At 46.2% G+C, this 23748-nt stretch overlaps 1 protein-coding gene across 1 annotated transcript; it reads left to right on the forward strand.

Annotated features, from left to right (window-relative positions):
• The first annotated feature begins 15578 nt into the window (after positions 1-15578).
• On the forward strand, positions 15579-20411 carry KRT38 (keratin 38). Its single transcript, XM_523647.5, has 7 exons — positions 15579-16132; positions 16319-16401; positions 17203-17359; positions 17703-17864; positions 17949-18074; positions 18252-18472; positions 19024-20411. The coding sequence occupies exons 1-7, from the start codon at positions 15641-15643 to the stop codon at positions 19151-19153; spliced, it is 1371 nt and encodes a 456-aa protein (XP_523647.2). The 5' UTR covers positions 15579-15640; the 3' UTR covers positions 19154-20411.
• The last annotated feature ends 3337 nt before the right edge of the window (positions 20412-23748 follow it).

The raw sequence follows: 23748 nt of genomic DNA on the forward strand, positions 1-23748 counted from the left end.
ATGTAGGCAGGACCCTGGTCAAGTCATAAAACCTCTGTCATATTTGATGTTTTGGAGAAACCTTCACAGGTATCAGGGATCCTCTCTGAGCGGGATTGGAAAAGAAAAGGGTGTGCTTTTTAAAGACACCACTTTCCCCAAGGCTATTCAAGAGTTTGGGCCTCACCCCTGCTGCTCACTGCCCTAGTGCAAAGCACCCTCTTCTGGGGGTGAGAGTGAGGGCCCATGGGCAGAACTGCCATTCAAGGAAGACTGGCCAGAGGGCGACAGCTTCCCGAAAGATCCAGGAGTTGGGTTTGGCATCTGGGAGTTGGGGCTGTGTGTGGACTCTGAATTGCACTGACTGAATCTTTCTTCACCACTATATTAGGAAACCTTTTAGAGAGTGATCAAAAAAAGAATATGCCTCTTCCAGGGTATAACCAGGAAAATCATTAATAATAAAACAATATTCTTTTTGTATTTCATAATTTTTTTTTCTTTTGGAGAGAGAGTCTCGCCCTGTAGCCCAGGCTGGAGTGCAGTGGCATGATCTTGGCTCACTGCAACCTCTGCCTCCTGGGTTCAAGTGATTCTTGTGCCTCAGCCTCCTGAGTAGCTAGGACCACAGGCACATGCCACCACGCCCGGCTAATTTTTGTATTTTTAGTAGAAATGGGGTTTCACCATGTTGGCCAGGCTGGTCTCGAACTCTTGACCTCAGGTGATTCACCCACCTTGGCCTTCCAAACTGCTGGGATGACAGGCGTGAGCCACTGCACCCGGCCTGTATTTCATAAAATGTAACACTTGAATGCAATGATATCAATTCGGCTAAACAGAAAGTTCCTAAGATCATTTGATGTCTATCTTTTTGCCCAACTGATCAAGACAAATTTGTATTTAAATAGCAGTGTCCCTTAATCATAATATGTAAACAAAGTCACCAATGAGCATCTAGGATTAATGGAGAAGATCAGTGCCTTTGGCTTCAGAAAAACTGGGCTAGACCCCCAGTTCTGCTGCTAATGTGCTGTGTGATTTTGGCAGAACTCTTAATCTCTACGCATCTCAGTCTTCTCTCCTTTAGAAATGGGAGTAATTCTACCTTTTTCACAGAGTTGTTGGGATATAGTACATATAAAAATGCCTGTCATGATGCCTGGCATATTGTAGGTGCCTGATGAATGTTGAGTAAAGAAAACATGCTTTGGCAACAAATTTCTCTTCTCTTCTGACTTTCCCCAATTACAATGGCAGCTGAGTCATATTTTGGAGCCATTCTGAAGCCCAAGTTTCGGAAACAACAACAGCAGCAGCAGCAGCAACAACAACATATGGGTAGCTTTGCTTTGCTCTAAGAGCATTGGATGAACTTCCAGTCTTGGTGTAAATGCCCTGGTAGAGTGAAGGCCCTGGTGTCTGAGGCTCGGTGTCCAGTCCTGGAGTTCACCATCCATTCCCAGGTGCCCTCCCTCTGCCCAGCCCTCTGGCTCCAGAGCAGACTGAAGGTCTCCCACATGCTTAAGGGATCCAATTTTTAAGCCTCATTCACTGTGCTGTGTGAAGCAGGGATGGCAACTACAGCTCACAGGTCAAACCCCGCTGCTACTTGTTTTGGTAAATCAAGTTTTATTGGAGCATAGCCACACCCATTCATTTCCCTGTTGTCTATGTCTGCTTTGTGCTACAATGGCAGAGCTAAGTAGTTGCAGTGCAAAGAGAGTATACGACTTGCAAAGCCTAAAATATTTAGCATCTGTCTTTTTAACAGAAAAAGCTTGTCCATCTTGGTGCAGAGGAAACAGAATGTGCTAGGGGCCCTGGGACCAGTCCTGGCTCTGTATCTGACTTGCTTGGCATCCCTGGGGAGCTCACGGTCCTTCTCTGGTCTCTGAAGCATGAAAGGTTGAATTAGTACTTGGAAGTTTTCTTTAGTTCTAATAACTTAGCAGTCTTTGCTCTATTGCTCTTTAGGGATTCCTGAGGTTCTTATCAGAGAATTTTACTTTTTTGGGTATTGAAGGTCAGTGGAGAGGACGATTCATCTTAGAGCCAATGCCATTCCTAGAGAGAGGCCAGATAGTCACTCAAGGAACAAAGTCTAACTTTTCAATGGGGCATCTCTAAAGAGAAAACATTTAACATTTCTTTTCACAACAGAAGGCAGTAACAAGAAGTCCAAAGTCAGCCCTTTCTTTCATAAAGTGGGGAGCTACTTCTGAGGACTGAATAACTGCTGATGGGTTGTTCTGATGGCAGAACAAATGAGGATTCATTGGGGGAAAGCTTGTGTATCACATCTGCTCCTATGGCAGGTGAATAAAAGCTCTGGGCGAGGAAACACTCACACCTGAGCATCTGGCCCTTGTCACCAATCTGCAACTCAACTTTCTAGGACCATGGCTTCTAGTTAAAGCAGAAATCCCTGCTCCTCAAGCTTTGGCAAGAGCCATTTGAAGCCTCCTTGCTCCAGACAGGCTGTGGCCAGAAGCCACTCTAGAAACTCTGTACCCAATGTCTGTAGATCCCAGTATTAAGACTGGGGCCCACCTGTAAGAGAGTCACCAACCTAGTAGCCATCTCCTTAGAACCTGTGGCTCACAGTCAGTCCAGCCTGGCCCTGCCAGCAGTCACTCTGCCTGTCCTCTGCCAGGGACCAGGAACATCCCTGCCAGCATGGGCACCTGTGGCTGGTTCAGTGAAGACATCCTCAGCAGCAGTGGGAAAGGGATCATGCAGTTCTTAAGTGAGTGCCTGGCCAACTGCTTGCAGAAGTTGCAGCAGTTGGAGCAGGAGAATGAGAAGCAGGGGTGGTGCTGAGAGCCAGCAGTGGAGCAAACGGCAGTGCCCTGACATATGCTCCAATTACTGCTCACTCTTCGAGACCATTAAGGAGCTCCAACAAAAAGTAAGATGAGACCTTGAGCTCTGGCGTCAGTGGCATGGAAAGAGAGGGCTGAGGATTGGTGATGGGAGAATTGGAGGGGTTGCCTGGGGGGATGACAGTCCATGAATGTTCATAAAGATGGATTGAAGGTGCCAGAAATAAACTGTGATGTCAAGGGCCCAACCACTTGGTTCTACAACCAGTTCCATTCAACAAGCATCATTGCTGATGTCTGCAATGAGAGGACTGTGAGTGGGATATGGATTTATTTCTTCACAATCCAGATCCTGCCTTATTTAAGGACATGCCACCATTCACTCACTAGTTATTGAGCACCAGCAATGAGTGATTGCATCGCTGGGTGCTGGGGAGCAGACACTGCCTACAAAATGAAGCCTCAGCTCTTTAGCCTGGCATTCAAGGCTGCCATGTTCTCAGCCTCACTTTTTTTTGTAGCTTACCTCTTTCTAATCTTCTGCAAACATCCTGTGCTTCTATCAAACTGCTTTGTCACTTGCCCTATGCTTCTGTCAAACTGCGTTGTCACTCACAAAATGTTTGTTCACATGTGTAATGCTTTCTTTCTCATCTTTGCATGGCCAAATTCTAGCTGGGCTTCAAAACCCAGGTGATATTCCCCACCTCCTGGAATCCTCTCTAGAAGCTAATCCCCCTGGGATGGGTTTTGCCTTCCATGGAATAACACACAGCCGCATATCTGAATATCTCTTGTGGCATTCTCATCTTTCTATTTGTTTTGGAGTTCCTGTTCTGTACAAGATGGTGGAAAGGATGAACAACCTAACTTCATTTTAAAAAAATTAATCACATTTATTTAGTATTTTCCATTAAGTGCTGATATTCAGCTGGGATGTGGCAGTCTGTCTCTGTGGCCGTTTCCACATCTCCTTTTAGATTGCTGCCAACAGTGGTTATAATATTTCTGAAATCATCCTTGATTCTACTAAATGTCAAACCTGAACTGGGAATTTTCACATACCTTTTTTCTTTGAACCATTTCAACAATCCCCTAAGGTGGATATTATTATTTCTATTTTATCTAAAAAGAATAGAGCACCTTTATTAAGAGCTCACTAGATGTCAGAAGCTTTGCTAAACATATATGCTTGGTTGCATTTAATCCTTACAAGGATTTGATGAGCAGATAGAATCACGTTTTCCATTTTACAGATGGGAAGATTTTAAGTTTCAGGGGTTTAGAAGCTATGCCTAAAGTCTCAGAGCTGGTAAACTGCCAAGCTGCGTGACACAGGTCCACTTAACCACTGTGTCGGTGCCTTTGAGGAAGTGGATGAGGAGAAAAAGGGAGGGTGAGTGAACCAGAAGCATGTCTTGGCTGTGCAGAGCTGGGTTTCAGTCCAAGGGGCTATCCCTTCAACCCCCTCACTGCTGCCCAGACCTGACCAATGGAGCCCACAGTAGAGTGAGAAGTGAAACCCCATCTGTATCCCAGAGCGCAGCCAGTTTCGTTACAGATGGGAGCAAACCCTTGGATACTTGATGCTTAAAAATCCACCATAAGGAAAGATGGAAACGTCCCCATGTGGCTCAGATCACATTTTTTTTTTCACTCATTTTAGGGCCTGGGGAGAATTCCATGGAGAGCATCCTTGTGAAGCATGGTGTTTCTCATTCTCAGATCTCACCCAGGAGGGTAGGGAATGCTTGGTTGGCTGTCCAGGTGGATAATGTGAAAATAGCTGTGACAACTTTAGGACAGAGAGAGTCTGACAGGAGCTGGGAACTGCTGCTCCCTGGTACTCTGTCCATCTCTTTCGTGTCAGGTATAGGTCTCTGTGGAGGAAGCAAAGGAGGGGCAGCCTTTGAAAAGAATCCCTCCAAGGAAATGTTTCCACCGACCTAAGAAGTATTAATAAAAAGATTCAGTCCCAAAGAGTTTTAGGGGTAATTTAAGATGTGTTTGATTAAGATTGAGCCCTAATCAAGAATTAAGTCAGCTCCTGAAGGACAGGGTTGGGTCTCAACAGTCACAGTGGCATTCGTGAGTGTTCACAATGTTTAAGACTACACCAAAGTGCTGAATGTAGTTTATTCCATCTTGACAACAACCTCGTGAGCTAAGAATTGTTACCCTCATTTTAAAGATGAGGATGTTGAGGCTCAGAGAAAGAAACTTGCTCAAAGGTACACCTGGCATAGGATGGCATTGAGACCCAAACCACATTCTACCTAAGCATGTAGTATTAATTGTGTAAGAGTTAAAGAAAGAAGAAAGAAACATGAAAAGTGGCTCAACAGTCAAAGACAGGTTTATTTTGGAGAATAAACCTGAGAGGGGCTTCTGGCTGATTTCAGTTAGGAGTGTTCTCTCTTACAGACTAAGGATATTTAAGGGTTTAGGAAGCTGGGAGCTTATCATAGGTTTGGAATGTTTCTACGTGAGGGAAAATTTATTGTGGGGTTGGAATGTCTTTGGTTAGAGGGGAAGCTATCTTGGGGTTGGCATGTTTCTGGTTGGAGGGGGGTTATCGTAGGGTTGGAATATTTCTGTTTATGCTGACATTAGCTATTAGACTGATATTTTGGGGCTGGATTTAGGCTATTTTTTTTAATCAAGGGAAACTTAAAATGGTGGTGTTTGTCCAAGATGGCGATGCTCCTGCCCTGTCAAATTGCTGTCTTTCATTGTGCACTAAAGTATCTGGTGGATAGTGAAAGATCAATAAGTATTTTCATATTTTATTTAGTATAGAAACGTCCCCCCAGTCAAAGCAGATGTACAAGTGCCTCTGGCCTGAGAAGAGCAGATGGAGAGGCATGCTGAGAGACAGGCCACTGGCTTGGATGCTTATCTGCCACTGTTTAGACAAGTGTCAGAGTTGGCTGGGCCCAGCCAATGAGTGGAGACCAACATAAACAGCCTGCACAGGCTCCTGGGTGATGTGGGTCTGCGCCAGGGAGAGCTGGAGGTGCAGTAAGAGTCCCTAAGGGAGGAGTTTCTGTGTTCGAAAAATAACCGTGAGCAGGTAGAAGCAACTAAGAAATGGCTGAGGCCAATTTCAGGGGGTTGACCAGGAAGAGTGACAGATCCATTCCTTGGGTTTGCACTTGGGCGCTGTTCCCCTCCAGGCAGAGTCTTCTCCCCTTTGGCTGACCTTTCCCCTGCCCTGGATTAAAGACCCATGGTCCCAAAATCTTGTAAAAGCAGGGCTGGCAAAGACCATACAGGGATCGGCAGTCCAACTCTCTCATTTTAGGGATGAGGAAACTGAGGCTCAGAGAGAAGAAACAGCAATAGATACAGAAAAGATGTGGAGAAAATATTCTAGAGCCCTGTCTCTTCCTATCTGTGGGAAATGATTCAAATGATAGATTCAAGGACTCAGAGAGGGATTAGACATCAGGGGCTTTTGGACTCACAAAGGGGTCATTTTACAGATGAGGACGTGGAAGTTCAGAGAAAGGAAGTGACTGCCCCAAGTCACACTGTCAATTGGTAGAGCCAGGATTAGAATTCATGTTGCTTTGATGTGCTTTTCTTTCCTTTTTTCTTTTCTTTCTTTCTTTCTTTCTTTCTTTCTTTCTTTCTTTCTTTTTCTTTCTTTCTTCTTTCTTTCTTTCTTTCTCTCTTCTTCTTTCTTTATTTCTCTCTCTCTCTTTCTCTCTCCCTTCCCTTCCCTTCCTGCTCTCTCTCTCTTTCTTTCTCTTGACAGAGTTTCGCTTTTGTCACCCAGGCTGCAGTGCAATGGCGCCATCTCGGCTCACTGCAACCTCCGCCTCCTGGGCAATTCTCTTGCCTCAGCCTTCTGAACTAGCTGGGATTACAGGCACCTGCCACCACGCCCAGCTAATTTTTTTGTATTTTTAGTAGAGACAGGGTTTCACTTATGTTGGCCAGGCTGGTCTTGAACTCCTGACCTCAGGTGATCCACCTGCCTCGGCCTTCCAAAGTTCTGGGATTACAGGGGTCAGCCACTGTGCCAGGCCGATGCTCTTTTCTTTCTTTTGTGCTGCCATATCTCAAAAAAGTTTTTTTTTTTTTTTTCCCAGATGATGATTGAAACAGAGGCAACTCTGTATGGGTGTCACTCTTTGTGATAAAGTAAAAATAGAGATAATTATTAGATCATTTCAGACATGGAGAGAGATGCTGACAAGGGGGCTGCTGGGGTGGCTCTGCTGCTCCCCTGGGGTGCAGTGCCTGAGCAGTCACCATGCTGTGCTTCAGGTGGGCAAGACAATTGGTGGAGGGCTGAATGAATGCAGAGTCTGCTCTTTTTGTGTACATAGGAAGCCTGCACTCTGAGGAGAGCAGAGGACAAGCTCCGGATTGAGTTGGGGACTGAGCCCACTGCGGACCTGAGCAGTCAGAGGAGATGTGGGGCCAGTATGAGGCCGTGGTGGAGACCAGCTGCCAGGATGTGGAGCAGTGGTTCCAAGCCCAGATGAAGGGAGGCTGCAGAGTAGGGAGGACTCGGCATCCACCTGGGCAGGGAGGTAATTGTGTCTCTCTGTGCTCCAGTCTGAAGGCATCAGCCTGCAGGCCATGTCCTGCTCTAGGAGCTGCAGTGCTGTCATTTGGAGATCCTGGAGCTGAGATGCTCGGTGAACACCCTGGAGGTGGAGCTTCAGGCTCAGCACACGCTGGTGAGTCCCTCTGCATGTATGGGAGCCCCAGCTTGGTTCCCACTGCCCATGAGCAGTTCCTTGGGGTCAGTACAGGCCTCACTTAGATACCAACCAGGGAGTCAGCTTAAACCTTGGTTTCATCTCCTTTGGAGGCACTTTCTTGCAGATGTGGATGGTGAGTGAATCAACATTAACTCAGGTGAGGGGGCTCTGATCTTAAAGGTCTACTGTGAAGACAAGTAACACAGCATTGGTTCTTCTGGCTAAAGACAGCCAAAGGGAGTTAGATTGCTCCTGGACCTGGCACAGTCTTGGGGTGTCACAATCTTAAGAGGCTGAGGGCAGAGATCCACGAATTTTAGCTTGCTTCTCCCTTTCCTTGGTATTACAGAAGGACTGTCTGTAGCACTCCCTGTGTGAAGCTGAGGACCACTACGGCATGGAGCTGGCCCAGCCGCAGAGCCTCATCAGCAGTGTAGAAGAGCAGCTGTCCAAGAGTTAGGCTGACCTAGAGTGGCAGAGCCAGGAGTATCAGGAGCAGCTGGATATCAGGGCCCAACTGGAGGGTGAGATCACCATGTACTGGAACCTTCTGGGGAACAAAGGCTGCAAGTATGTGTGATGTCAAGTAGTGTCTTCATTTACGAGTATCAGTGTTGCAGTGTCTCCAGGTAGAACGATGAGGGACTGATGTATGTTTCACAACTGTCCTTACTATGTGAGGTTGGCATTGCTAACGCTGTTATTGCAGACAAGGATATGGGGCTCGGAGAATAATTAGTTTGCCCCCAGTCAGAGTTAGTAAGGGGGGAGGGACATAAACTAAAGCTGGGTCTGTGGATGAACTGTCTCCATGTGCATCTGCTGCAAGAGGCCATGTAATCCATGTACCACACCTGGAGGTCACGTGCAAGAGTGCTCACATGACCTGCACCCCAAGCCCCACATAGCAACACTTTCTTGAGCTCACCCTACATACCCACCAGAGGCTGCCAGGGCAGCAGCAGATTCTGCGCACAGGGTGGGTTGGAACCCTCCTCTCATTGCAGATGAGACGGAGGCAAGGGAAAGAGACTCACCTGCGGCTGAGGCCCACCTTGTAAATGGCTTACCTTCGAGAAGAGGCGGGTACCTTGTGACTCTGCAGCTTCTCACAACTTCGACTTGTGTTTTCATTTTCAAGGAGTTTGCTCAGTGGGGCCACTTCCTTTCTTTAATGCTTAGGAAGCTGCATCTTCTGGTTCCTGGGAAATGAATTAAATGAAGTTGCTTATTGAGAGTGTGACTACTGTTTTCAGGTTATTTCAGTGGGTTACAGTGAATATCCCGTGTGATGCTTTAAAAAAAATAAATTTTATTGTGTATATTTAGAGTAGACAGCATGAGGCTGGGTGTGGTAGCTCATGCCTGTAATCCCAGCACTTTGGAAGGCTGAGGCGGGTGGATCATCTGAGGTCAGGAGTTCAAGACCAGCCTCATCAACATGGTGAAACCCCGTCTCTACTGAAAATACAAAAATTAGCTGGGCGTGGTAGTGCATGGCTGTAATCCCAGTTACTCGGGAGGCTGAGGCAGAAGAATCACTTGAACTCGGGAGGTGGAGTTTGCAGTGAGCTGAGATTGCGCCACTGCACTCCAGCTTGGAGTCTAGAGCGAGACTCTCTCTCTCTCTAAAAAAAGTAAAGGTAAAAATAAAAAATAAACTATACAGCACGATGTTATGGGATACATATATATAGCAAAATGGTTATTATAGTGAAACAACATATTCATCATCTCACATAGTTACCCATTTCCTGCCCCCACCCACCCCCATGGCAAGAGCAGCTATAATGTACTCATTTAGCAAAAATCCTGAATATAATACTCTTATTAACTAGAGTCCTCTTGTACATTAGATCTTTAAACGTGTTCAGCCTACATATCTGCTACTTTGTATCTTTTGACTTGTGTAGTGTATTTAAAACTATGGCTATGACTTATGAATGGCCTCTGAAGTCATTTTAGTGGGTTTTGATGAGCATGAGAGAGATAAACACTATACAAAGACGAATGAGTCATGAGAAAACTTGGTGTTCAGAATTTTTTGGATTTCAAAATTGCAGATAAGGTCTTGCAACCTTGTACAGCTTTATTAAAAGTAGTTTTATTAGTAACTGATGACTGCTTTCTGGAATGTGAATTCTCCCAAATAATTGCCAGGGTGGGTTTTATAATCCTTATTTCCAACAAGGAAAAATAAAAGCTCCATGGCTTCAAAGAACATAGTAAAGCCAGAATCTGCACTCTGTCTGACCCCAAAGTGCTGCTTTTGACTCTATCACCTTTCCTATCCTTTCTTTTCTTGTTCTTCTAAGTCATTGCTTCTCAACCATGGCTGCTCTTTGGAACCATCTGGAGAGCTTTACAAAATAGTGATGTTGGGCTCCACCTCCAGGGATTCTGTGGCCATCGGTCTGGGTGTGGCTTGGGCATCAGAAGTTCTAAAAACTCCCCAGGGGATTTTTTTTTTTTTTTTTGAGACAGAGTCTGGCTCTGTCGCCCAGGCTTGAGTGCAGTGGTTCTATCTTGGGTCACTGCAACCTCCACCTCCTCAGTTTAAGCCATTCTTCTGTCTTAGCCTCCTGAGTAACTGGTATTATAGGCATGCACCACCATGCTTGGCTAATTTTTTTGTATTTTTAGTAGAGATAGGGCTTTGCCATGTTGGCCAGGCTGGTCTCGAACTGCTGACCTCAGGTGATCCACCCGCCTTGGCCTCTCAAAATGCTGGGATTATGGGCATGAGCTGCCAAGCCTGGCCTTTTTTGTTTTTTGTTTTTGTAAATAACAGAATAGACAGTGCACCCTGAGAGAGGATCAGGGTGTGCTCCTTGTAAGGATAAGACAGCCCCCCCGGGGATTCTGGTGTATAGTCAAAGTTAGAAGTTGTTCTCAACTGGTTTCCAAAGGGATGTGAGGTGAGGGGAAGCATGTTTGTCCCAGACGTTTCTAATCACTGTGTTTGGGACTATTCCCTTCTCTTAGAGCGATGGTTATCAAGTTTGAGCATTCCTTAGAATCACCTGGATGGCTTGTTAAAACACAGATTATGGCCGGGCATGGTGGCTCACACCTGTAATTCCAGCACTTTGGGAAGTTGAAGCGGGCAGACCACTTGAGCTCAGGCATTCACAACCAGCCTGGGCAACATGGCAAAACCCTGTCTTTACAAAAAATACAAAAATTAGCTGGGTGTGGTGGCATGTGCCTGTAATCCCCTCTACTGGGGAGGCTGAGGTGGGAAGATTGCTTAAGCCTTGGAGGTCGAGGCTACAGTGAGCTGAGATTGTGCCACTGCACTCCAGCCCGGGTGATATAGTGAGACCCTGTTTCAAAAAAACAAAAACAAACACACACACAAACAAACAAGGAAAAACACAGATTGCTGCCCCCTCACCTGGACCCAGTGTATCTACATTCAGTAGGTCTGGAGTGGGCATCTGAGAATGTGGATTTCTAACAAGTTCCTGGGAGATGCTGATGCTACTGGCTAAGAAACCAAACTCTGAGAACCACTGCCCTACAGGCTGACACGACCAGCTTAGGAAAATGTCCAGAGAGTAATTTTTCTCAACACAACATAAAAACCAACATAAATCTATACAGTTTTCTTTATCAAATGTCATCTCCTCTGTGCTGGCTTATCCCTGCCTAATGCTTGCTAAGTGCCTCACTTGGGCTTGTACCTTTCCTTCGTCAGTGTCACTATCTGAGAAAGGGTTGAAGGTGACTTGAGAGAAGCATCCTGCATCAGTAGAGAAGGGTTGTTCCCAGTGATGTGCAATCAAACTAGCTGGTTCTGCCCTTTCCAGAGGCTGCCTGAGTTCGCAGCTGGGACCGTGGGGCTCTGGGGGGAACCACAGCATCTCAGTGACTGGTGAGAAGATGAAGCAGTTGTGGGTGGCACCATGGCCATACTGCCTTCCTCTTTTCTAGGGGCAGGTCTTTTGCCTGTGTCATCAAATGTGATCTACCTTTAGTTTCTCTGTAGGATTTATAAAAAAAATTACTATGTAAGAAATGTACTGTCATGATTTTGGTTCTAGAAAGTGGGATCAAGTGGTACACTGGAGCTAACTCTTACTAACTCACAAGAGCCGATTTTTCACATCTCTTTCCAACTCCACATTCAGTGACATCATATTATTTGCTTGAAATTGGCTATTGTGGGAGTATTTACACCACAGAAATTGGCCTACACTACAAACTGGAGGGGTTTTCCCCCCAGAGAGCTAATTTGCCGGCATATCTCTGGTTGTGTATTTATCCACATTGCTTAAGAATCTATGATTTTACTTCATTGTTTCAGCATACAAATATCTTTGCTTGGTCCTACTATGTTTCTCATTACCTGCTTACATAATTAAACACACATGGATTCAGAACCTACTCTGTAGCCGGGCTCTGTGCCAGAGTCTGGGGATATGGAGATGAAAGAGGAAAAAGCAATGAGACAAACTCCCTGATGTCCTGGAGATCCCAAGTCCATGGTGGGGAGCTACCACCTCTGATACAGCCACAGTTTCCCAGGGTGAGAAGAGTGTGTCAGCAGAGGGAGAGCAGCCTACCTGGGAAGCCAGAGAAGGCTTTGCAGAGAGCATGAGTGAGCCCACACAGCTCAATCTATCTGTGACAGAGAACGGCCACTGAGCTGTTTCAGACTCAGCATGTTTCATAATCATGGGTTTGTAATGAGCAACAGAAAGCAGTGTTTTCAATATTTTCCACCATGAGGATCTTTGACCTGTGCCAAAGATCTGTTTTTATTCTGGTTGAAACAGAATTCTATATTTTCTTCCCTTCTTAGGGTCTTGCTTCTCAAAGATTTTCCAACTCTTTCTAATTCATCTTCTGGAGTCTCTTCCCTCACTATTGCTTGCCAGGGCAGGGTGAGCCTCCTGAGCTACTCTCCAAGTGGGTCGATTGCAGTGAAGCCTGGAGCAGCAAATGATGCCATCAGAGGCAGGTGTGAGGCTCACAGGTCCCAACGCACGGGCCCCGGTTTCTGTGCCTATGTACAGAGGTGGAAGCTGTGACTGTCATCCACAGGAGAGGATAGGACTTGTTTCCCACACTCATGCCAACACTGTGTGCTATTATCCAACTTAGCAAAACCTGATAAGAAAACAATATCTCTTTAGTTTGTATTTCTTAATCACAAATGAGCATACATTTATATATAGATAAAATCATATTTAATTTGAACAGAAGTGTACCTTTTCCATTCATCAAAGCCTCAGGAGTTGGATACCTAGAATAATACATTTATATGCTCAGCCTCTTCTCTCAAGAGTCTTCATGGTTTCTTGATCTAGGATTGTTTGGGACACCATTTTCTAACACCCTGGAGATGTGGAAGCACTAGCTCTACATATAGTACTTGTCATAAATCTTTGCATTCACTGCAATGTGTGATGGGTGACATTCCCACACAGGGCACAACTCCCTAGATGCCTCCCTGCATCTTCCAGCAGTAGGAGCCATGACACAGAAAAGATAAACTTTGAGTTAGGCACAATCTCCAGGTGCTAGCCTACAGCTCCATACCTTTCTCTCCCATTGGTTGAGATATGCCCCTATGTATCAAAATTAGTGAAAATGGCATTCTAAGACCACAGCTCCTCACCTCCATTTGCAGTAGACTTCATGCCTCTAGAGATCGGCATGTCTAAAGTCAGAATCCACACAGAGAATGTTGTGCACACAGGTGAATGAAGGAGGGCAGCAGGCTCCCATCTCTCACACTCCGTATTCATCACTTCTTGTTACTGAACCTGGCCTCGTATTCGGTCACCAGGGGCCACAGGGACTCTTTTTAAAGGGTTGGGAAGGAAGAGAGTCTTAGGATCCCCACCTGCTCCTTCACCTCCTTTGAGAAAATACAAATCAGGGGAACAAAGCGATTTTACAAAGGGCCATACAACATCAGTGTCATTATGCAAAACAGTACAAGGTAGAAGCCCAAGCCAGGACCCAAGCCAGTTAGCAGAGAGGGGTGTCATCTGGACACACAAGGCTTCACCAGTGATGAGTCATGTATTGTGAATGGACAAAATCGTGGCTTTTAGTCCATGGAATGAATCTGGACAGAGGATAAAGCCAAAAGATGGGTGCTACTTAGCAAATCAAAGGAAATGACTTTAAAAGCCTGGCTCTCTGATTTATAGAGAAGCTTGTTGCTATGTGATGAGGCGGAGGAGAGTAACAAAAGGGTGTTTGAAGATGTAACATATGCAGATTGCACCCAGTGGCCTCTGGAGGATGGGACAGCCTGCCCTGGTGATGTCTCCCAGTGATATTGTCTGTAAAGGGTTATTGATTGGTGAGCTCTGAATAACCCTTAGGTCAGCGCTCACTACTACTTACTTTCCTGAGAAACCCAATCTGGACTGAATTCTCAGATTCTGTATTTCTTCTTGATAGAACTCCAATAGCCTGTGTTTCACATATGCACGTCTGATCCCTATAGAGGTGTATGTTCAGCTTTTGTTCAATGCTCAGGGGACTGGCAAAAACTCATTTTCCCAAACTTCTAGTTATAATCACTTTGGATTGTTCCACATTAGGTTTTTCTTAGTCTCAGGGGTCTATGTATCTTCTGTCACAAATTTTGGGAGAAAACTTTTGGGATCTCAGCAGCCATGTGTCTTGGATCCCTAGTACCAAGAACTATCTGAATGTGGAATGTGTAATATAACCATTTTAGGGACAGGACTTTCCCCTGGCATCTTCTGATTTAGCCCTTGGAGAAACTCTGTTTTATTGTATGAATACCTCCACATCTGTATTTTCTGAGATACAAAGGGAAAAATACACAATGTCAGATTTTTGTTTTACATCTTAATTTCAACTTCTTGCCCGGTTTCTAGGAATTTGAATCCTTCTTAGTTCTAGCAATGACACAGTAGTTATCCTTGGGGTGGAGGATTTGGAGGTGGTCAAGGTGAAGAAACAGTTTCTGGAGTTGAAAGAAGCTGATGTTGAGAATAGGCTTTATACTTTATAGTGAGGTTGATCTTAGAAAACTGTCCTCAATGGCTTGTTTATTTATTTTGTAAAATTAAGAGTACCCGCCTCCCAGGCTGGAAGTAAAGACTAAAAGGTATCATTGCTCAATCCCCTAGCTCATAGGGTGAAGGCTCATGACTGACTTTAGAATAAAGGAATCAAGGTATGAAGAGAGCCCACAGAGGCTCTGATCACTCAATGTCCTTTGACTTTCATGACCAAGTTCTTATTTGAGGTTCAGTAAGATTATTGCTCATTTCTCTTTGTTTATTTCTGGCTTCTTGAGCTTGCCCTTCTTGGTCGAGATAAGCCATGGTTTTTGGAGTCATCCTCATTTTCATGAGCTTCTCAAATACCTTGTTTGAAACATCACGTCTACCCAAGTTACAGTTGTTCCCCAATGGCAGGAACTGTTCTGTGCTTAACCAACTATATATCAAGCATCAGCAAGGTGCGTAGCATATGGGACGTAGCCAGGGGATGTGTTTTGAGTGACTGGATTCATCTAAGTCTTGTTGCTCCTCAAAGTGAGTCTGAAAGGCAACCAACTAAAGAAGAAGAAATGTAGGACTTCTTGATAACCCAAGGCCATAACATCCACCAATTCCAATACTCAGTTTCTTCCCTGGATAGGGAAGGCTGGTTGAGTCTTAACCCAAGTGAGAACCATTGTCATCACAGGGGTTAGTCCTCCTGCTACACCACTGACCAACAGGAAAGTTTGTGTCTCCAGAGTGGACACATCCATAAAGAGGCCAAACCCAGTCAAGGTCTAAGCATCTGATGGCTATAACTTTGCTTCTTTGAAAAATAATAAAAAGCTTCTGACCTCCCACCAACAGCCAACCTGATTTCAAAGAGCCAAGAGGCATCTCAGATTCGTCAACATTCCTTTAATGAGCTGAGAAACTTTTCATGGTAAACTCAGCAGCTGAGTAACAGGATGATGGCACCACAACAGGTAGATAATCAAGGCAGGAGGTCAAAGCATTGGAGCCAACACCCGCCCAGGATGGGGTATAAAAGGGCTGGGAGGAGAGGAGGCTTCAGTCTCAGTGGTTCATCTTTCCCAGCTGATCTGAAGCTCCTGTGCAGCCTCAGCCCAACACCATGACCTCTTCCTACAGAAGCTCCTCATGCCCTCTGGGTTGCACCATGGCTCCTGGAGCAAGAAATGTCTCTGTCTCTCCCATCGACTTTGGGTGCCAGCCCGGGGCAGAGGCCAACATTGCCCCCATGTGCCTTTTGGCCAACGTGGCACATGCCAACCGAGTCCGTGTGGGGTCCACTCCCCTGGGCCGCCCCAGCCTCTGTCTGCCGCCTACCTGCCACACTGCTTGTCCCTTGCCAGGGACCTGCCACATTCCTGGCAACATTGGAATCTGTGGGGCCTATGGTGAAAACACCCTGAATGGCCATGAGAAGGAGACCATGCAGTTCCTGAATGACCGCCTGGCCAACTACCTGGAGAAGGTGCGCCAGCTGGAGCAGGAGAATGCGGAGCTGGAGGCCACACTCCTCGAGAGGAGCAAGTGCCACGAGTCCACCGTGTGCCCCAACTACCAGTCTTACTTCCGCACCATCGAGGAGCTCCAACAGAAGGTGAGGTGTGGGATCGCTTGGGTGTGCTGGGTCTGAGATGGCAGAGGCAAGACAGGAGGAATCCATGTAAGGCTCAGAGAACTTTGGGTTCTTGGTTTCTCTTGGACATGATCATAGACACCACACGTGGAGAGGGAGCCTAGGGCATGATGCTTTGTGTGTGAACTGTCTTCCTGTTCTCCTCAGATCCTGTGCAGCAAGGCCGAGAATGCCAGGCTGATTGTACAAATTGACAATGCCAAGCTGGCTGCTGATGACTTTAGGATCAAGTAAGTCAGGCGGAGGAGGGCCAGGGTGACTCCTTCCCCACCCTCCATCCCAATGCCCAAATACTTGTTGAGTGAGGGAATCATTGTCATTTCTTCCTTGCTAGATTCTCTACAGTAAAATTTTCATTACAATCAAAGCTGATGGAAGATGGAAGGGAAAACTCCTCATTAATCCAAGCATATATGTTTGTCTTCCTTCATTTATTTCCCTAAAATGGAGGATAAGGCAGCCTGAGTTCATTAACCAGGAGCAAAATGAGGTGATTTGAAGGATGAACTGAGCAAGACAGCCATTGGGTTTCATATATAAGTCAGAGGAGTCACTTACAGATGAGTCTTTGTCCAGATTTAATTATGGAGCCCTAAGGTACCAGGTATAAGGTACCTAGGCAAAAATGAGAGAGGGGAAGACAGCTGAAAGCAAGGGATAAGGAGCCGCAGATCATGATCAGGCACCTGGTTATTGCTTATCTTCGGTAACTGACAGCCCCTGCAATGGCATGAGCGTTGGACTGGGTCCCAAGATGCATGATCTTAGGCAAGTCAGTTGATCTTCCTGAACTGCAGTTGCCACAGAATACAATGGCAAAAATGTATATTGTGCAATGTAGTGTTGTGATTGCTCCATTAGACCATGAGCTCTTTGAGAAGAGGGGCTGGGTCTAATTCACCTTTGAGGACAGAGGGCTAAACAGAGTGAATAAATGAGGATCCAAGGTGGTGTGGGAGGTAGGAAGCCAGGGCAGCCGAGAGGGGCTCTTGGGGGCATTCTTTTTGACCCTGTACCTCCTGTGATGAAAGGCTGGAGAGTGAGCGCTCCCTGCGCCAGCTGGTGGAGGCAGACAAGTGTGGGACACAGAAGCTCCTGGATGACGCGACCCTGGCAAAGGCCGACCTGGAGGCCCAGCAGGAGTCCCTGAAGGAGGAGCAGCTCTCCCTCAAGAGCAACCACGAGCAGGTGTGGCCCTGGGCGCTCAAACTCCTGGGGAGGGCGCTGGGCAGACAGGGGAGCTCCCCAGCCCCGGGCTCTCAGAGCATTGCCTGCCTCAGCTGGCATCAGGATGCAGGGCTGAGGTGGGTCTGAGGGTCCAGAGGGCCTCTGTGGAAAGTGCAGACTTGCCTTGGGCATGAGGAAGGTGTCCAGGTGGGTTCTCCCGAATGCCCTCTGGGCAAGACTTTCCCATTTGCTTGTGTGTGGGACTCCCCTCCTACTGCTTGCCAGGGGCGGGGTCCTGGTGCTGTCTGCTCCATCAAAGGCCCTTTCCTCATGCAAGCTGTCTGTCCCTTCCTCCCTTCTGCAGGAAGTAAAGATTCTGAGGAGTCAGCTGGGGGAGAAGCTCCGGATTGAGCTGGACATTGAGCCCACCATTGACCTGAACAGGGTGCTGGGGGAGATGCGGGCTCAGTATGAGGCCATGTTGGAGACCAACCGCCAGGATGTGGAACAGTGGTTCCAAGCCCAGGTGAGCGGGGGGGGGGGGTATAGAACCAGGGGGTACCTGGCCTCCATCTGGGCAGGGAGGTGACCGTGTCTCTCTGTGCTCCAGTCTGAAGGCATCAGCCTGCAGGACATGTCCTGCTCCGAGGAGCTGCAGTGCTGCCAGTCGGAGATCCTGGAGCTGAGATGCACGGTGAATGCCCTGGAGGTGGAGCGCCAAGCCCAGCACACCTTGGTACGTGTCCTTCACCCTCACTGCACTGCAAATGCCCCGTGCCATGGCCTAGTAGCATTTTATTTTGGAGGTCTCACTACCCAAGTTTCTCCCACCTGTTATCACCATCAAAATTTGAGGCATGTAGCAGTTTCCCTTGGGGCCTTGTATATTTTATCCCCTTATTTCCCACTACAGAAGGACTGTCTGCAGAACTCCCTGTGTGAAGCCGAGGACCGCTTCGGCACGGAGCTGGCCCAGATGCAGAGCCTCATCAGCAACGTGGAGGAGCAGCTGTCTGAGATCCGGGCCGACCTGGAGCGGCAAAACCAGGAGTACCAGGTGCTGCTGGACGTGAAGACCCGGCTGGAGAATGAGATTGCCACGTACCGGAACCTTCTGGAAAGCGAGGACTGCAAGTACGTGTGATCTGGGCAATTCCTGGCCAAATTATTTACTCAATTCTGATGAGGTCCTCAGGGCAGCAGAAGGGCTGTCTCTACGTAGAATGAGGCTCTCCGTGCACTCCTTTTCAGTGAGTCGTTGCCCTGTCCTGCACACTCCATGTGGTTGACAGAGTGAAGGGAATGACCATCCACTTAGAGGATATTTACCAGGTCTCCACCGGGGCTGCTTGGGGTAGCCATGGACTGATGAGAGTAGACACAGGGTCGCTGCTCAAACAGGAGATATGTCCATAGATCCAGCAGATCTTTGGACTTGGTTTTCTTTTCTTAAATTCTTCCTAGGAATTTTTATTCTATAGGATAACTTTAATCATGGAAGGCATTTTAGAAACCACTTGTCTAGTCTAACCCTGGAGGTGCTCACTAGGTGCTAATGGTCACAGGGTCCAGCTGGGTCCATGTTCTGTTGTTTTGCAGTGGGGACCCCTTCCTCATGCCCCTACATGGCACTGAGACCCCATTCATTTCTTGCCTCTCACTTCCCTCACTTTGTCTCTCTGCAGACTCCCCTGCAATCCGTGCTCCACGCCTCCCTCCTGCGTGACTGCCCCCTGTGCTCCTCGCCCAAGCTGTGGCCCCTGCACCACCTGTGGGCCCACCTGTGGAGCCAGCACCACCGGAAGCCGATTCTGAATTCCTGTGGACCCGCAGGGGCTGGCTAAAGCGAGGGATACCCAAAGAGAGATGCTTGTTATACCTTTAGAAAATCTGGCTTCTAATTTTCTGTACGTATAGGCCTGTCCAAAGGCTATGAGATACCAGGGACAGTGGAATCTTGATGGAAATCCTTCCTTTCCTGCTCTTGGTTTTCCCAGGTGAGCTCTATGCCCTCAGTGGCTGGATTGCAGCCACCCATGGTGGCTCAGATATCTGGATTGGAGAGGCATAAGGTTGAAAAGCATTTTGGAGTAGGAACACGGCATGATTTAAAATTGCACTTGCACTTCAAGAACACCAACTTTAACTTGAAATTTTTATAGTTTATGACAAAGGAAGTGAAGAACAGACTTCACTGTCTAAGATTTCCCACATTTCTTGGGTTGTTTCTAACATTGGCAGCCTGGATTATGGCCCTAGGGAGAGGGAAATAGAACCAGAATTGTACCTGACCCTGTCTTTTCTAATTCCCTTCTCCTATCCTCCTGCCTCCCTATCTTGGAAACTGATTAAGTGGAAACTTTCCTTGTATCAAATCCTGAGTTTTCTCTACTTCAGGGTTTCTAGCTTTGACAAAGGACCAGGCTTGCCTTTTCTGTGGCAACACAGCCTCTTACATATGGCTTCCATAGCTTCTTGCTATGTGAAAGGAACTTTCAGATTAAGAAATTTCTCTTTTTTTTTCTCTATAAATTCTGACTCTCCAGACTTGTCTGGCTATAACCCCTGTCCCTGTCTAATTCTCCCAGTCTAAAATCTAAACAATGACTTCATTTTTTTCTAGTACTTTCTCCTGAAGTATTGAAACCTATTGATTCAATGGGTAGAGATTTGCTAAGTATGATGTGCTTCCACCTCTTCTCTTCATACTCTCTACCTTCCTTACCACGATTCAGCCACACTGGCCTTTCTGTTCCTTGGACATGCCTGGAGACCTGTCCCTGCTCTTCCTTCTCTCTGGGATGCTCTTCCCCCTCCTTATAAATGTTCAGGTCAGTGGAAATGTTCCTTCCTCTGAGAGCTCCTGCTTGGCCACTAGCCTAAAGGACTCACAACCCTGGCACTCTGTCCTGCTCATTAGCACCTCCAACAGCTGAACTTGCCTCTGTATCTGTTGTTTTCCCAATCAAAATGCTTACCCAAGATTAACAATTGTTCATTGCTGCATCCCCAGAGCCTAGCCCACTGCTTGGTACATAATAGATGCTTAATAAATATCTGATGAAAGAACGAACACGTCTAGTCCTGACTTTATCTCTGACTTGTTGTGGGGTTTTCGAATCATCACTTCACACGCCTAAGCCTCAGCATTTTTTTTCCTGAGATAAAATAGGGATAATGTTATTGTTCATACTTATATCCCAGATCTGTCATGGATTCTAAGATAACAGAAATAAAAATACCCTGAAAAGGAGAAAGCACACAAGGAAACCTCACCCGGAGCCAGTACTGATTGTACAATGTTTAAGGAGTGCAGGGGCTGACCCACATGGCCAAGTTTAAGGGCCACTCGTGACCTCAGGCTTCTTCTTATGGGCAGGTAAATAAATTTCCTCTAGCATCTAAATTTAATCAGAAACAAAATGGTGCACATAACAACTTGCTTCCTAGAGCAAACTGTATTTGAGTATTTGCATTAGGCCAAAGAATGAGAAAACTTTGCTTTGAGGGGCAGAACTCCTTTCTATTGAGTCCATCCAAGGAGAGAGGACCCACTTTCATGGGTGGTCTTGTTTCCATTTTCCCCTTTGGGTTCACCAGGGTTAAAGTGATGGGAGAACACACCTCGGCCTTGTGAGGCACTCAGTAATTCCAAGGGCCATTATGATCCCTGCAGAACTTCAATTTGGAGACTTGCGAGGAATGCAGATTAGGCCCATTTGTGGTCCTGATTTCTGAATGCGATTACCAGCTATTTTTCGTTGGAAAAATAGCTTGAAGTTTAGCCTCACTCCTCATCACGTCTTGTAGCTTCATCGGAGAAAAAGCAACCGGGGAAATGGAGAAGTGACATGGACTGCTGATGTCAGAGTAAAGGCATGGTTCAAGCCAGCCTCCTTTTCCTAGGGAAGGAACTGTCTGGTTGCATTTGGGGGCTTCAGCTTGCAGTGCTAAATGTGGGCCTAGTGGTAAGGCGTGTCCTTCTGGAAGACCCTTTCATGCTACCAAGCCATTTTGTCTGAAGCTAATTGACTAGGCTATGTTATGAAGCAAGAACAGGAATCTTTCAGGAAACTGGCTTTTTTTTTTTTTTCTCCTTCATGATCTGAGCTAGAAAGCTCCCTCTACAGGGGTGACTTTTTCTGAGAAGAGAAGCAAATGAACATGGGACCTGTTGTGTTGATGTGCTCCTTGGAGATGCTACTTTTTAGGGAAGAGTCTCCTGCTTCAGGCCAGCCTCAGCCTCCTGACTGTACCTTGGTAGATTTATTTTTATTTTTTTTTGCTCCTCTCACACTTTAATGTGGAATTTGACCGCAATTCTGGTATAAAGATTTCTTGCCTTACTACGAACAGCAGCATCTACATCACCTGGAGCCTGCTTTTGCTTTCTTTCTCTTTGATTGTTAAAATAAACATTTTAAAGTAACTGCATGATTTTCAAATGGAGTTGTATATAGCAGTGGTTTCCTCCTGCCTGGTGTTAAAGGCCGTCTCCTCCCTCTGAGAACAGAGTGCCGCACTACAGCACTCTTGTAGGGCAGACATCATAACCGCTTCTAAAAGATGAAGCTCACAGAGGTTAAAATAACTTGACAGAAGATATGCACTCAGCAAGTGTTTGAGCCAGGACTTGGACCCAGACCCAGACCCAGACCCTTGGACCCAGTTGATTTGAGCTCTGGCTGCAAATCAACTCTTACTGTATCGCATCACCTGAGTATCTCATCTGTGTTTCTTCAAGTGGCTCTGAGCTGCCTTTTAAAGGGAGATCCTGCAATGTGAGCCTCGGATGCCCATGTTTCTCAGGGTCACCGACACAGTGTGATTTGGAAAGGAGACAGACGTGGGTTTGTTTAGCACAAGACTTATAGAAGGACAGTTATAAAAGTCAGTTTCCTGAACCAGCTACCCTACCCTGAGCTCATTGCTACCCAACTATTGCTAAGTGCTTTGTCTGTGTTGAACATTTCAAGGGTCAATATCAGTGTCTGAGAAGGGTAAAACACTGGCTCTTGAAGGCAGAGTATGTCATTAGCAGAGAAGAGCCCTTCCCAGTGATGTAAAAGCAAATGAGCTCGCTCTTCTCTTTCCAGAGATTGCCTGCACGAGTGGTGGGATGAGGCAGTTGTGGGCTTTAAGGCAGCCAGACAGCCAATTTATATAATTCTCTTCTTTTCATAAAAGGACATGGGTTAAATGCAAAGTTAAATGTGATCTGCCTTTGAATGTTCTGTAGGACTTTTCATATAAATAAATTTTTAAATGAAAACAAGTCTTGCCTTAACTCTGACTTGATTTAGCACCACGGAGTTTAGAAGTCAGGGATTTTGTATCATTGGTGCAACATGCTATGGTTTGGCTTTATACTATGTCTATTCATGTACGCATGCAGGCATTCCCTCAGCACACAGTTACTGAGTATCACCATGCACCTGATACTGTGGAGGATAATACTGAGTATGACTTGCTCCAGAGCTGAGCTCATTTAGTCACTTCTGTTTTTATTGATTGAGTGCTTTGTTATGTCAGGTGGTGTACTGGGAATTACAGAGATGAACAAGACAAAAGCAGTAAGACAAAATTCCTGCTTCCAAGGGACTTTCAAGAACACTAACAACAGAATGAAGAGGGTTACATCAAGGTAAACTAAGGGTCAATGTGAGTAGAGAGAAGAGGAATTGATTGAATGCTCAGTGAAGCTGGAGAAAGCTTCCCCTTGAAGGCATCTCTTGAGCTGAGAAATATAAAATCTCAGGGATAGACTTGACCTTCAGAACCTTTCAAAATCAGAGTATTCAATACTACTGGATTTTTTTTTTTTTTTTGAGATGGAGTATTTCTCTGTTGCTTAGGTTGGAGTGCAGCAACGCTACCTCGGCTCACTGTAACCTCCACTTCCCGAGTTCCAGCAATTCTCCTGCCTCAACCTCCAGAGTAGCTGGGACTACAGGCATGTGCCACCACGCTGAGCTAACTTTTGTATTTTAGTAGAGATGGGGTTTTGCTACTACTACTACTGCTACATGTTGGCCAGGCTGGTTTTGAACACCTGACAGGTGATCTGCCTGCCTCAGCCTCCCAAACTGCTGGGATTACAAGTGTGAGCCACCAGGCCCAGCCACAATACTATTGTATTTTTAATGAAGAAAATGAAACAGGGTTGTCAGTATTTCCCTATTTTACTGCGCGTAATTCATGAAGTGGGCCAAATAAATAGTTCTACAATGACTTATTCAGAATTTATTATTTTCCCTAATTCCTAAATCATTCACTCTTCAAGTTCCCATGATTGTGCTTTTCTCCTTTCTACTAACTGCACCTTTGCCCCATGATCATCCACAGCCTAACACCCATAGGAAATGGTCCCCTGAAAGACACAGAGGAATGGACTGAGGGGACATTGAGGG

Source organism: Pan troglodytes, chromosome 19, assembly GCF_028858775.2.
Source record: "Pan troglodytes isolate AG18354 chromosome 19, NHGRI_mPanTro3-v2.0_pri, whole genome shotgun sequence".
NCBI lineage: Eukaryota > Metazoa > Chordata > Mammalia > Primates > Hominidae > Pan > Pan troglodytes.